Source organism: Felis catus, chromosome C1 (genome assembly GCF_018350175.1).
Source record: "Felis catus isolate Fca126 chromosome C1, F.catus_Fca126_mat1.0, whole genome shotgun sequence".
Classification (NCBI taxonomy): Eukaryota; Metazoa; Chordata; class Mammalia; order Carnivora; family Felidae; genus Felis; species Felis catus.
In genome coordinates, this window is record NC_058375.1 from 214,952,413 (window position 1) to 214,967,047 (window position 14,635).

General features: G+C 54.6%; 1 protein-coding gene across 9 annotated transcripts in view; it reads left to right on the forward strand.

Moving 5' to 3' along the window:
* DGKD (diacylglycerol kinase delta) overlaps window positions 1-14,635 on the forward strand; it is a 110,761-nt gene that overhangs the window by 85,908 nt on the left and 10,218 nt on the right. For all 9 annotated transcript variants that reach the window (XM_023259828.2, XM_045034649.1, XM_045034648.1 and 6 more), the window contains 11 exons: window positions 495-623; window positions 2,074-2,170; window positions 5,096-5,206; window positions 7,142-7,238; window positions 7,467-7,574; window positions 8,673-8,786; window positions 9,826-9,960; window positions 10,285-10,436; window positions 11,912-12,023; window positions 12,108-12,200; window positions 13,171-13,290. In XM_023259828.2, coding sequence (XP_023115596.1) covers window positions 495-623; window positions 2,074-2,170; window positions 5,096-5,206; window positions 7,142-7,238; window positions 7,467-7,574; window positions 8,673-8,786; window positions 9,826-9,960; window positions 10,285-10,436; window positions 11,912-12,023; window positions 12,108-12,200; window positions 13,171-13,290 — 1,268 coding nt within the window. The remainder of the gene's footprint in view (window positions 1-494; window positions 624-2,073; window positions 2,171-5,095; window positions 5,207-7,141; window positions 7,239-7,466; window positions 7,575-8,672; window positions 8,787-9,825; window positions 9,961-10,284; window positions 10,437-11,911; window positions 12,024-12,107; window positions 12,201-13,170; window positions 13,291-14,635) is intronic.

Here is a 14,635-nt window from a genome sequence, read left to right on the forward strand (position 1 = left end):
GGCATTTTGGCCGGGGCACCACCTAGCCCTTTGGGCGCTCTGCCTGGGGATGCTTATCCCTCCTGGACCGGCCCCCAGCGCAGACTGCCGCTGTGGAGAGACACGGCCTCCCCTCTGTGTGCAGCCCCCTCCCTCATAGCCTGTACCAGCTGCTGGGAGGTGTCTTCCGGAGGGCGGGTTTGCTCTGATCTTCTCTGAGCTCCACTGGGCCCCGCCTGTGACCGGGAGCGAGCCCCTCCTGCCCATCCCAGCCTCGGCTGCACCTGTGTTCCCCCCAGAGGGCGTCCAGGCCCACTGGCCTCTCTGTCCCCCTTCCCGTTCCCCTCCTCTTTCCTCTTGCACACTCCGCAGGGGGCTGACCAGTGGCTGGCAACTGTTGTCCAGTCCCCTCAGCCCTCGGAACGGTCGTTTCTCTAATGACCATTTCCAGTACTTGAGTAATGTTCTGTTTTGGACAGTTTTATGGGTTTTGGTTCTGTTTTATAATTTTATAGTGTCCAGATCCCCATGTGAGAAGCTGATAAGCAAAGGAAGTTTGACACTGGGCAGTTCTGCCTCTCTTCCTCCCCAGTCAGGAAACCGGGATGGGCTGCCCGCACTGAACACCAAGATCCTGTTCTCGAGTGAGTGTCCCCCGTGGGTTGGCTGAGTGTGTCTGTAGGCCGTGCACGTGGGGCGATAAGCTGCCAACTAGCGAGGTCCAGGATCTGTTGCTTTGGCACTGAGTTGTGAGAATGAATGTGACCGGGTCCCTGTCCTCTAAGAGTTTATATACAGGCCTGTGGCAAACAGACAGGATTCCAAAGTTATGTCATGGTGTGAAAAGTGCCCTTATTTAGTGTAAAGGGCAGCAAGCACCCATATTGCTGCTTGGGGCCCCAGGAAGATGTCATTGAGAGGGTAATACCTGAGCTGGGTACTGAAGGATGAGTAAGAGTTCTCCTGAGAAAAAGGGGAGGGGAGGGTTGTGACGGGGAGCCAGTCGAGTCATCCCATCGTTTCTAGCATGATGGTGGGAGGGCACAACTGGCCACCAGGGGAGTTGGGCACAGTCCACTTTTCTGTCTTTGCCTTCATTTTTCCCAGCATTCCCGGCATAGGGTTGAGGCTGACCATACTTTGTGCAGAAGGAAGGAGTAGCACAAGGGGTTGAGATTGCCAGTAAGAGCCCCTTCACCAGCTTCAGGTGACTTCCTGAGGCCTCCTGGGCCTGGCAGAGCCCACGCCATACCATCTGCTCCCATAGTGATTTAGCAATTTCTTGGTGAATCTCAATTGAATAGAAAGAAAATTCCAGAAGTCCTTGGGCGATGAGGCTAACGAGACATATTTGGTTAACCAGAGACATAGATGTTACTGGAAGGGGTGGATTGGCAGAAGGTTTAAAAGCAGTGTTCTATCTCGCCTTTAAAACTTAAAAACAGGTTTTTTTTTTAATGTTTATTTCAGAGAGAGAAAGAGCACGAGCAAGGGAGGGGCAGAGAGAGAGAGAGAGAGAGGGAGACAGAATCCGAAGCAGGCTCCAGGGGCTCTAGGCTCTGAGCTGTCAGCACAGAGCCTGACACGGAGCTCAAACCCATGAACTCTGTGAGATTATGACCTGAGCTGAAGTTGAACGCTTAACCGACTGAGCCACTCAGGCACCCCTGTGACTTAAGGGTGCAGGTTCCTTGAGGGTTCTGGCCACCTGGGGCGTTCTTGATGTTTCTGTCTCATGAATTTAGTTTCGCGCAGCGGTAGGACTGAATGCTAAGATTACTTGTACTGAGAGATCATTTTGGTGCAGCTTCTTACACGTAATGAGAACCGTCTTTTTTAAGCTGTTTTTTGAACTTTTAGGTGATGGTTTCTACTATCTACCGTGTTTGATTTTGCTCCATGAATATGGCTTTATGATGGTGATTTTTGACCTGAAACACTTAGATGTCAAAATTTGGATCTGTTTATAAGTTATGTAGAAATATTTAGTCACGATAGTGTTTTAGAGTATGTGTCCTTTAGCCTTGAAGACATGAGCTTCTCTTAATTCATCGAATCCCAACCTGCTGTCTCTTCCTGTTCTCTCCTCTACAGACGTTCGGGCTGGGATGTCGGGTTCCTTGCCTGGAGGTTCGGTCATCAGTCGCCTGTTAATTAATGCTGATCCCTTTAACTCGGAATCAGAAAACCTGTGAGTATGGGGGTAAACCAGGCGAGCGCGATGTGAAAAGAATGTTGGAGGCCATGAGGCACCTGGGTGGTTCAGTCGGTTAAGTGTCCGACTTTGGCTCAGGTCATGATCTCATGGTTCCTGAGTTCGAGCCCCGCGTCGTGCTCTGTGCTGACAGCTCAGAGCCTGGAGCCTGCTTCGGATTCTGTGTCTTCCTCGCTCTCTGCCCCTCCTTTCCTCACCCTCTGTCTCTGTTCGTCTCTCTCTCTCTCTCTCTCTCAAAAATAAATAAATGTTAAAAACAGACAACAACAACAACAACAACAAAAAGAATATTGGAGCCCAGAAAATAGATCTGGCATTGGCCAGAGGAATTCGTGTACAGATGACTAGGTTGTCCTCTTCTAGCTTTGGTTAGCTGATAAGGAAAACCTAGAAATGCCTCAGCTAAGAGTCTGGTTGGAAATGTGTGATGGGCATAGCCTGTCCCGGCTCATCCCAGCTTCCCATGAGGTCACGCGTCTATGGCTCCTGAACATCTCTCCTGGTCTGAGGTTTTTGGCAGGTTCAGAAACTCCTGCTGGGAGCTGACTTGGTCCTTGTTCTCACTGTCGCTCTCCCGTACCCAGCTAGTGCTGCGTTGGCACCTTGTCCCGACATCCTTCCTTCCCCCGCTCTGCCCTATTGGTGCTGCAGTGGCCTGGATTCTGGGGCTGAATCTGGGAGATACCGTCCCAGGTTTGCCATCACAGGGAAGAAGGTTCGACGCTGCTCTGTGGGCTGGTGCTGTGTCCTCTGTCCTGTTTCTCAGGTGGTGGGGACTTTGACGAGGCAGTTTAGTGGACTTCATTCTTGTGTGTATGGAGGCCGTTATGGAGACAAACGGTATTTTGAAAATCTGGTCTTCTAGATTTCCCTTTCTGCTGGTTGATGGCAAGTTCTGGGCAGTGTGGCCGGTGGCAGTGGGTTGCATGTTCCCAGTCGCGGGTGTCTGGTATGCTGGGGGAGGGGACAGAAATGCGCAGCTTGCACGGACTCCGTGGGTTCTGAGAGCAGAGCTGGAAGTGTGCAGAGTGGCCGTTTCTGCCGCCCCGATTTGCCAGGGTGGCCTCAGTGGAGTTACCCGCTGCCAGCCTCTGGCCTGCCCAGGCACCTCAGTGTCCCTGTCCCGGGCCCAGCACTGCCTCCTGCCTGCCCCACGGGGCTCTGGTCCTGACGCTCCCCGGTGCCGTTTTCCTTAGGCCAGAGCCGCAGCCTTCCGTGAGCAGCGCACACAGGGCCCCCTGAGCCAAGTATTTCGTTTGTTCCCTTCCCCTGAGACCAGAAGTCCCGCACCTGCAGCATCGGTGTCTTTTCCTCCTCTCCGCTTCAGGAAGCGGGAGCCTAACCCCGGGAGGCCAGCTGCTCTCCTCCCTCTGCGCAGGGCGGTGTGCTGGGGCTGTAGCTTGGGGCCCCTAGACTTGTGGTCATTCTGCCTTTGCCTGTGGTGGCCCCTGGGGCCTGGCCATCCCCCACTTCCCAGGCCCCTGCGCCCGGTCTCCTCATCCCCCTTCCCCTGTCCCCATGCTGGTTCTGTGAGTTGGATCTGTCCGTTTTCCCAGGACCTGTAGATACTGGTCAGCACGTGGTCGTCTTTTCAGAAAACAGTTTCTCCCTGAGCTTTGTTCTCACTAAGCTGGTAGGCACTCGGATTAGATGTGTCCTAAAAACACGTCCATGTGGTGATGGCTTCCCAAATCAGGCTGCACATGCCTGTTAACCTGAAATTAACCTGAAATTAAGCTGAAACCTCGAGTTCTGACCCCAGACGTGTTCCCTGCAGAGCCCAGGATTGCCAGGCACGGACTTTCCTCCTCGCTGCTTCCTCTGGGTGGAGGCTCAGGGACTCCTTCCTTCAGCCAGCCTCCTGGAAGGAAAGGAGGGCCCTGGAGCCCTGGTGTGGCCCTGGTGGCCACGGTGATTGCAGGGGAGGCCGAGAAGCTGGAATGAAATGAGTCTCGTGGGCAGCAGACTCGGGAAAGGGCGGTGCTGGCCCCGGGCCTGGGATGCGCTGCTCTGATCGGATCTCGGGAAGGAAGACGTGTTGGGAGGCCTTGGGTTGAAGATGCCAGAGCGCGTGTGCCATAGATATGGTCAGGTTCATGCTGCTGGTGGGAGCGCGAGATGGCGCGGCTGCTCTGGGACCCGGTCTGGTAGTTCCTCACGGTACGGTTTCCACGTGGCTCAGAGCACTTGTGGGGCCACGACCGAGGAGTGAGAACATGTCCACGACAGCGTGTGTGTCGGTGCTCACGCGTCTACGGCAGAGTGCTGTTTGGCCATCGACAGGGATGAGGTCCTGAGCACGGATGCGTTCTGAAAACATTATGCTCGTGGATTCCGTTTATACGAACCTGGCAGAGTAGGCGCACCATGGAGACAGCAGATCTGAGTTGCCAGGGCTGGTGGGGGGGTTTGGGAGCTGATGGCGAAGGGCTGTGGACTTGCTGTTGGGGTGATGAGATGCCCTAAAATGCATAGTAGTGCACAACCAAATATGTTAAGAATCACCGAGTCCTGGGGCGCCCGGGTGGCTCAGTCGGTTAATGTCCAACTTCTGCTCAGGTCATGTTCTCACGGTTTGTGGTTCGAGCCCCGCGTCGGGCTCTGTGCTGACAGCTCAGAGCCTGGAGCCTGCTTCGGATTCTGTGTCTCCCTCTCTCTCTGTTTCTCCCTCGTTCATGCTCTGTCTCACTCTCCCAAAAATAAGTAAACATTAAAAAAAATTTCAACCAAATATCAGAGTCTTAAGTTTGAAGTGGGCGCCTCAGGCAGTATGTGAGGTTGAGCCTCAGTAAAGCTGCTACTGAAGGAAAAGCCATGAGTTTTGCCCTCAGGGAGAAATGCTTGGAGGGGGAGGCTGTGAAGCCACCTGCGGTTCTCATGGGTCCGAAACCCCCTTTGCAGAGAGTATTACACGGAGAAGTGCGTCATGAACAATTATTTTGGCATCGGCCTGGATGCGAAGATATCCCTGGACTTCAACAACAAGCGTGACGAGCACCCAGAGAAGTGCAGGTAGGCGGTGTGGCGGGCTTGTGTGCACACTGCTCCTTCGTCCTCGCTTCCCATTCCGGGTAGCGAGGGAACCGCTAGAGTCAGCAAGGCAGTGGGTGTCCAGAGCGCGGAGGCAGAAGGCAGATGTGAAAACCAGGTGCCTCGTTGTTGGAAAGAGAGGTGCTTGCACGAGATGTGGGTGGGACCAGGCTGGGGGTCTGGGAGGCCAGCCTGGAGGGGGGTCCAGCCCTCAGGGTTGGTGTGGTCAGGACAAATCCACATGAGAACATGAGTGACTGCAGTCAGTCAGAAGGGTCTGCGTCGTAAGTCGTGGTGGTGCTGTAGAGGGACAGGTGACAAAGTGTGCTAGGAGGGTACTGTGCCAGGTACGTGAGACCCCGGCGGCGTTGGGGGCGGCCCGGCTGCCTCCCCACCACGCCCACTAGGAGACACCCCTCTGTAGGAAGACAGCCACGTGAGAGGCCCGAGGGGTGTCCTTGGGGACGTTCCTTTTTTCCCCCTAAATGACGTCTACTCATCCCTCCCCTCCTTGGGAGGGTTTGCAGAGAAATGGGCAGCTGCCTCCTGGGTTGAGGTGGAGATTCCGTCTCCTCTGGGAAAACACGAGAAGTGAAGCAGGGAGTTAGCGTCTCCCACCCCACCCTTCAGTAATCACCTGGAGGAGGAGACCGTTCGGCTTTGACATTCTAGAACTGGCAAAGGAGAAGCTGATGTGCAGTTTGGCCAGAGACAGCCGCTGATGCAGGAGTCGGGGCCCCTTGCTGGAGAGCCTACAAACTTGTTCGTCGTCCTATCTCGTCCATGTGCCCCCTGCTTCCTTGGTGCCGTTGTCATTTGGAAGGGGACACTGGGAGAGCTGGGTGGGAGGGGCTCACACACCTAAGGAGTTGCCCTGGTGATCACCCAGGTGCTCTGTAGGTGCAGATTTCTCAGAAAACAAAATCAAGCTTAAGAATTCAAGAAACCTTTGAATGCTGGGGTTCTTGAGTGGAGGAAAGTGTCTCACAAGCCCCCCAGGGACATCTCTGTTGTTCAGCACATGATGGCGAGCCCGACTGCTTTAAAAGGGCCCCCGTTAGTTCAAAAATAACTGAAAAGGCATGAAAATGCGTGCAATTTAACAAGAGTAAGATAGTGAGTGACAAAGCCATGTGCAATACATTTTTAGAACTGTGGGCCCCTGCTAGGATAATCCCTGAGTTTGTATCAAGAGCTTTGAAAAGGTCTAAGAGGAATTCCATTTCTACGAGTCTATCCTAAGAAGTAACGAAACATTTGCAAAGAGGTGTGTGCAAAGGGGCCACTGCCACGTGACTTACGGAGCCTGGGACTGGGAACTGGCTGGGTCCAGTCACAGGGATTAAGTGGACAACGGCCCGTAGGGAAAGGCCCCGCTGTGATCAGTCCGGCGTCTGAACGCAGGGTGCAGGGCCAAGTGAGCAGAGTCGGTCAGCAGACTGTAAACTGGCTGTTTCCCCCGTGAGTCAAAGACTTAGAAAAGACTGAAGAAATACACCAACGTTTTTACCATCAGGACGCACAGCTGTGGGGATTAGGAGGATGTTTTTTCTCCTTTGTGCTTTTTTGCACTTCCCAAATTTTCTATGCTAAGCATAATTTTCTAGCTGGAAAAAAAATCATTATCGTTTTTTTGTGAGGTTCTGTAATGTCTTTTTTACCTTTTTAGGTAAAATTACTTTCTTGGGAATGTTACTTTTCAGCAGAATTTTCTATCACTAAACGTGTCTCTTTATGCACATCTTACATCGGCACATAATGAGGAAATGCCCTTCCTTATTGAGATGTCGGGGCTGTGAGTGGTTGCCGAGTCTGACTGCGGTGTGATGGGACGTCTTCCTGCGGCTGCGGTAGTGGCTGCCGTTAGCTGTATAAAGAGAGCGGGTGTCCTGTCACTTCTTTGCTTTCCACCTCCAGGAGCCGGACCAAGAACATGATGTGGTACGGAGTTCTTGGAACCAAAGAGCTGCTGCACAGAACCTACAGGAACCTGGAGCAGAAGGTCCTGCTGGAGGTGAGCAAGAGGGTCTCCTGCAGGCAGGCCAGGGCCCGCCTGGTCTCCTGTGAGCCCCTCTCCTCGCTGGGTGTGGGGTCCCGCTGCCCTGAGGTCCCTCAGTGAGAGCCCAGCTGTGGTGGTGGCCTTCTCCGCCCCGGGCGGGCGGGTGGGCGGGTTGCTGGTGAAGAAGGACCAGGTTGATGCTGTCATTCCCTTGTTTCCTTCTCCGGCATTTCTGCCGCACAGTGTGATGGGAGACCCATCCCACTCCCCAGTCTCCAGGGGATTGCTGTCCTCAACATTCCCAGCTATGCCGGAGGGACCAACTTCTGGGGGGGCACCAAGGAAGATGATGTACGTATGGGGGTTCTGGGTGGCCGGGCCCAAGCTGGGTGTGGGTAATCCCTTCGAGGAGTGTCCACCACTTCAGGCCCTGATGGAGCCTTCTGGCTCTTGGGGCTCTGAGGGTGGTGCGGAGGTGTGGGTAGAACTCCTCCCTTGTGCGGGTGGTCAGAGGACAGTGGAGAACGAGACAGAGATGATCCCCCGCTCGTGAGAAGAGAGGCCGGGCAGGACAGATGTGGCCAGGGGCACAGGTGTGATGCCAGCAGCCAGGCCCGACTCTGATTTGGGGTGGTCTGGGCAGACGTCTCAGAGGAGGGGACATCTGCACTGAGACCTGAAGGGAGACGCAGGATTGGCCAGATCCGGTCAGGGGAGGGTGCAGAGGCTGTTCCAGGTAATTGCTGGAACAGCACATGTGAAGGCTTAGCGGGGAGACGGGTGTGGAGGAAGCTCTCTGACGGCGTGTAGTGGGCGGAGTGCAGACAAGTCCGAGCCCACGTGGGGTTGTGTAATCCACGGAAGAAGTCTGGGATTACTCTTAACTTTGGAAAGTGTTTGGTTTTAACCACGGATGCAGCTTCCATTGTACGTAATAGCTAACAAAATAATGAACGTGAACTGCGCACTCAGGACGTTCTGGTTGCCGGGGTGCCGGGCTGGCTCAGTGAGTGGAGTGTGCAACTTTTGATCTTGGGGCTGTGAGTTTGAGCCCTACGTTGGGTGTAGAGATTACTGAAAATTAACAACGAGAAAGATGTTCGGTTGCCGTTCTAAGCACTGTGTGTGCATTAACTCAGTCCTCTTGAGAGCCTCTCGGGGAACACGCTAATTTTATCCAAAACCGAGGATGAGAAAATTAAGTACCTTGCTCAAGGTCGCACTGCTAGAAAGTGGCAGATCAGAGATTTGGTCCCAGGCAGCTGGTTCTAGTCAAGGTCTCACTAGAAACCCCCTCAATGACACAGTCACACCACAGCTGCTTCTCAGGACACACCAGCCGAGTCGTGCGCCTATCTGTAACCAGAGCAGCAGCCCCGAGAGTGAACAACAGAGGGCTGTGCAGGGAGGTTTGGAGCAGGGGTCAGCTCCTAACACTGGCCCTTTCAGACTTTTGCAGCTCCGTCATTCGATGATAAGATTCTGGAGGTGGTCGCTGTATTTGGCAGTATGCAGATGGCCGTCTCTCGCGTCATTAGGCTGCAGCATCACCGAATCGCCCAGGTATCGGCCGTGGGCCCGCAGGTGGGAGGGACGTGGGAGGCAGCGTGGCTCACGCATGTTTGGAGAGGCTGGTCCTGGCCCAGAACCAGTCTCCTCTGTCAGCAGGCTCCTGCTGCACAGAGCCCGGGAGAAGGGGTGCTTTTCCAGGACCGCCCACAGCCCCACCCGCTGTATTTGACAGTTAACCAACACTCTTACAAAACGGGGGCCAACTTGAATCCTGCCTGAGCCCCCCTGCTGTGACTTTCTCTGTGGGTGCCAGCCGTGTTGAGGTGGGATGTTGAGGTGGGATGAGATGAGACAGGCCCCCCTGAACTCGGCTTGTGGCTGCAGCTTTCGGGAGCTGCATCCTGAGTTTGGGAATGGAGGCCGAGCCTACGGGAGCGGTGGAGAAAGTGTGGCCTCGCCTGGCTGGTCTGAGGCCCACCTGGAGAGGGGAGAAGCGGAAGGGGCTTCCCTGCTACTGGTGATGGGCTGGGGAGGGCAGTGTTCTTAGGCACAAGGAAGCAGGGAGGCTGATTCCCTAGCCCACCCAAGTCCCAGGCTGTGATGTTACGGCCCTTCCTGCCTCAGTCTGTCCCTGCGGAGCGTAGGGTGTTTGAATTTTATGATCGAACTCTTTGGCAGTGTTCTCTGTTGAAAAGAGAAACAGTACATCGCTAACCACTTGTTGGGACTGGTTTACCCTGTTCTGGGAGTGTTTGCACTTGAGCAGGGCCCCGTGGCTCTTGCTGGTCGTGAGTCCCCACCCTGGGCCTGGTGCTCGTGTCTGACCACCGAGGTCTCACTGCGGTCACAGATGCCGTGCTGGGTGAGGGGATGGGTGGGGAGGGACAGATCCTTGGGCTTCATGAGCTGTGCCCTGGACAGGGATGCTCTGGCCGCGGTGGTGGTTGGCCGTGGGCACGGCGTCACCCCAGATGTCAGCTGGCTTGTGCAGGGGCGTGTGGGACAGGAAGGCTCCTGCAGGGCTGAGATCTAGCACCTTAGCTCCTTGGTTCAGCGCGGCGCACGAGTCACAGCTGTGGTGTTTTCTCAGTGTCGCACGGTGAAGATTTCCATCCTGGGGGATGAGGGCGTACCTGTGCAAGTGGACGGAGAGGCCTGGGTCCAGCCTCCAGGATACATTCGGATCATCCACAAGAACCGGGCACAGACGCTCACCAGAGATAGGGTAAGAAGGGCTGCGTGCGGAGACCCAGAGGGACTCACCTGTGTGAGTCCCGGGGCTCACCTGCAGGCACACCTGTGCACCTCCTGTCAGGAGACCTGGAGCTTCCAGTGTTTTGTTCTGGGAATTTGCTTTTTTCAGACGCAGAGATTAAGTGAGCAGGGGTGTAATTTCCAGGACGATTCGCCCTCCTCAGTGTAAAAAAGAAGTCTGTGTCTCCTTTTCTGGCTGTCGTCCAGCTGGTGTCCCAGCAGCGTTTGCGGTTGAACACGTGCTCGCCTCTTGAGAGAGGGTCGCACAGTGTGACACCAGGTTTCCGTGCCCTAGGCGTTTGAGAACACCCTCAAGTCCTGGGAAGACAAGCAGAAGTGTGAACTTCCTCGCCCTCCGTCTTTCTCTCTGCACCCGGAGATCCTGTCTGAGGAAGAGGCCACGCAGATGGACCACTTCGGGCAGGCGGCGGGAGCCCTCATCCACAGGTGGGCCCTCGCCTTCCCTGCGTGCTGGGCCTCCCCCCCGGGTCTTCCTTGGGCCGCCACCGCCGCCTCGAGGGCCCGGCTGGGGTTTCCGCTGGCCCTCGGATGGGGTTTATTTCGTGTGACTTTCCGAGATCGCTCGGGGTGTATGTAGAGGAGGCCTAAAACCCCCAGGCGTTTTCAGAGCCAGCTCACAGATTTTAAAACCTATCCCGAATTCTTCAGAATCGCTCACTTACTGCCTCTTCTCCTTTATCCCAGACAGCAGGTTTGTTATTAAAACACCTTGTAGGTATTTAAAAAACCAAAAAAGACAACAGCCAGAGGCATTTCCTGCTCCAACTCTGCCTTGGAGAAGTGGCTCCTGGGACCATGAGACTTGGAGCACAGAGGTCCCTCTGCCCCTCTCCATCCTCCCCACCTCCCCGGTGTGCCTGCTGCTGGCCTGCCTCACTCCAGAGGGGTCTCTCGGCCGCCACATCCTGCCATCTTTGGTGGTGCCATTTGCGGCTTCCTCTTCCGCTGTCCTCGCCGGGAGCATCGCTGCCCTGCGGGCTCTGGGCTCTGTGCGCCCTTTGGGGCCATTCCCCTGCCCTTTCCCCAGGCGTCAGGCTCTTGGCCCGCGGCTCTCCCGGGAATGCTGTGGGCACTTCTGGCTCTCGGGGTCCTTCTGGGTCCCCCGAGAGCACGCCCTGTGCTGAGTTCTCTGTCTGCAGCAGCCAGCGCCACTTTTGCAGCCCCCGTTCCCGTGACCAAATCAGTATCCGGGCCTGATGGCTTTGCTTCTTACACTTTTTCTCGGTTCCTTGGTGTGCCACCCACTTCTGGCTTCCTTCGTCTTTGTTCTCGTCCCCTCAAAGCCTGTGGCAGCCCCGCAGACGGGGCCCTGCATCTCACTGTCTTGTTTGAAGTCTGGCAGCTGCTCCTCGTTTTCCCCGGGGCAGGACGAGTGGTTCCCTGGCCAGCTTCCCTGACTCTCGTGCTCCTTCTGTCCCTGGTGCTCTGGCTGTGTCTGACCCTGTCACCGCCCCCTCCCTGCCCGTTTGGGTCCCTTGGACAACAGGCTGCTGCCTGTGGCTACTTCCTGGGATCTGAGCCGTTTGAAGCGGGATGGTCCCCACAGAGGAGGGTCCTGTCGTTCCCATTTATAGAGTGGGGCAGGCCAAGTCCCCTCTCACAGACGATCAGCTGCCAGCTTGCTATTTTACAGGGTGTGAGTCTCATTCTGGGGATTTTCCTCCCTGGTCAAGTTTCTGGAAAAACTTGGATTTTGATGTCATGGTTCCCGTTTAAGACCTTCTCTGTTTGCCATCGGTGAGGGAATGCCGGTCGGGGTCATCCCGTGCTCGTTCTCATGGCTGGGCTGTGTCTGCATTGGCCCTCTGGGCTGAACCTGGGTCCGTGTTCGAGTGAGGTGATGTCGTAGGCTGCCCCTTCGCCTGCTCTGATGAGTGCCATGTCTCTCTGTCTTTCTCTAGTATCCGGGAGATAGCTCAGTCCCATCACGACATGGAGCAGGAACTTGCCCACGCCGTCAATGCCAGCTCCAAGTCCATGGACCGGGTGTACGGCAAGCCCAGAGCCACAGAGGTGCCTGTGCTTTTCAGGTCTTGCTCCCTGGGAGTCCTGTAGCCCTGGGGCCTTCTACATGGTTGTCATTCTGGTTCCTCTCAGGGGCTGAACTGCAGCTTTGTCCTGGAAATGGTGAATAACATCAAAGCTCTGCGCAGCGAGACCGAACTGCTGCTGGCTGGGAAGATGGCCCTGGTAAGCTGGGGCAGGCTGGCCTCGCGCTTTGCGTGCAGTGACCGTTGTGGTACCCAGGGCGGCACGTTTTAGTCTAGAACTCCTGGCCGGGGGAGTTCTAGACTCAGTGTAGGAAGGGGCCTTGGAGGTCATCCAATCTGGCCGTATGGTTGGTTCTCAAACAAACTCTCTGGCCACATCTCAACCACATCATCTCTGGTGTGTTAGACTTCTGTGGACAGGACCACCTTTGTCGCTGTGCTCAGAATTCTGCCTTAGAAATCTGCAGGTGTGGAGCCATCTGCCTGCGACCAGGCACGTGGGCCTTATTCTGAGACACGTGGCACTGTCACCCTTCCTCGTTCAGCCCTGCGGACCTGGCGAGGAGTCCGCCCTGGGCGGGCAGGCAGGTCGGGTCTCACTGAATCGCAGAAGCCAGAATAGGGAGGGCCTGAGGGAAGGTCTGGCCAGCCTTCTTGCTTCAAAGATGAGGACGCGGAGGCCAAGGAGGTGGGGCGACCTGCTGAAGATCACACATCTGGAGAACCACCCCGTCCTCTGCTCTTCATCCCCAAATACTCTGCTTTTCTGGGTGTGACAGCCGCCCCTTTGCCGCCTGCTAGCATTCCCTGCACTCTGACGTGGGCCCGCTGGGCCTGTCCTCTTTCTGACACAGGGGTCCCCAGGTCAACCAAAGTAGGCGAGACGTCAGCTCTGCCATTGCAATTTTCAGACAAGCTTGGTTCATTCTGCTCTTTACGAGAGGAGAGTTTTAGTTCCTGCATCTCAGCCTACTTAGAAGGAGAGCTTCTGAGCTTGGCCCCTTAGCCAGTGCTGTGTGACTGACTTTCTGTAGGAGTTCTTGTAAGGACTCTCTGAGACAAACAGACCACTTCTGCTGGAGCAGCCTGCACGCCTGCATGGGGGCTTTGCCGTGGCCCCAGCTCCTCACCGCCGATAACCAGTTGTGTTTCTTTTCTGCCCGGAGCAGCAGTTGGATCCCCCTCAAAAAGAGCGGCTCGGGGCCGCTCTTGCCGAGATGGACCAGCAGCTCAGGAAGCTGGCGGACACCCCCTGGCTGTGCCAGCCCGTGGAGCCCGGTGATGAGGAGGTAAGGGGGTCCTGGGGCTTCAGCTTGGGCACCGCAGGATGCAGTGGCTTTCCCTTCAGTACCTGTAATCACCGTGACCCGTGCGGCTTTGAGATTAAGTTGGTGGCCATCTTGCAGCCCCTGATAAGGCTTCTCAAGACTCCTCTATTAAAACGCCGTGGAGGCGTGGAAAAAGACTGGCGGCGAGAAGGTTGGGAGTTAGTACTGAGCATAATCCTTGATGACTGGGGCACTCGTCATCCTCAAACAGAATGGCAGGGCTGGCCAGGAAGTCCCTAGAAGGCTGAGCCTGGCCCCGCTGTTTGCCCCTGGTGCGAAGACACGTCGGTTGGATAAATGGCAGCTTCTTAAGTTTGTCGTCGTCAGGGATGGAATCGGTGTGTTTCGCTCACAATCACGTTTTTGTTTTGCACGTATTTAGAGACTCCAGCTTGTCATAGGTCCTGTAGCCAGGACAGACAGGACCCCAGGCATATGGCAGCCTGGGATGTCGTTGCCTCCTGCAGCAGGAGGATAGGCAGGAAGAGCCCCGGAGAGGTGCTTGTTGGAGGGTCAGTTTTGTGGGCAGCATCCTGATAAAGACGAACCGTGGATTGCCTTTCTTCTCAGGGGTAGAGCAGAGGTGGGCCTGGAGAAAAGTTCATCCTAGGCTAGGGTTCTGCAGTCTTGCCAGAGAAGTAACTGTTAGACGTTACACGTCTGGCACTCGTATCTCCAGTTTTGTTTGTTAGAACCTGTTGGCAGCAGTTAGGTGATGGTACAAAGGAAAGTTCTAACAGTCTGTCCTGCTCTGCTCTGAACATGCAGGCATTTGTTGACAAATGCAGAGGACATTTTAGTTTAAAGGGATAGGCCAAGCTCATCAAAATTAGTTAAATTGTGAATTATAAATACAAAATTTTCATTTAAAAGAAAATTCCTCAAATAATAATATATAAAATAATAGATGTAATGATAACATAGCCTGTAGTTCCAGACTAAGTTACCAAAGCCGGTGAAGTGGACAGTGAGATGGGAGGCTGGGAAGAAGACAGAGACAGAGGAATGAAGGCAGTTAAATTCCTTTAAGGTGGAAGGTTTAAAAAAAAAGTTCTTGACTTTGATAATTAGGGAAATGCAGAGTTAGTAATACCTTTAAAAACTTAAAGGTAGTTTCTAACAGAATTGAAAAGGTGTATGTTTTTCCAAATCAGTTTTCTAAAAACAAAAACAAAATATAATCTACATTGTGAAAAAATAAGAGACCAATAAAGATGTAGCTAACAGTGTAAAAGATAAAAAATGGTGTCGCTTCTCCTCTGAAAACCAAATTATCATAAGATTGTGTTAAAAAGGAAATCTAACC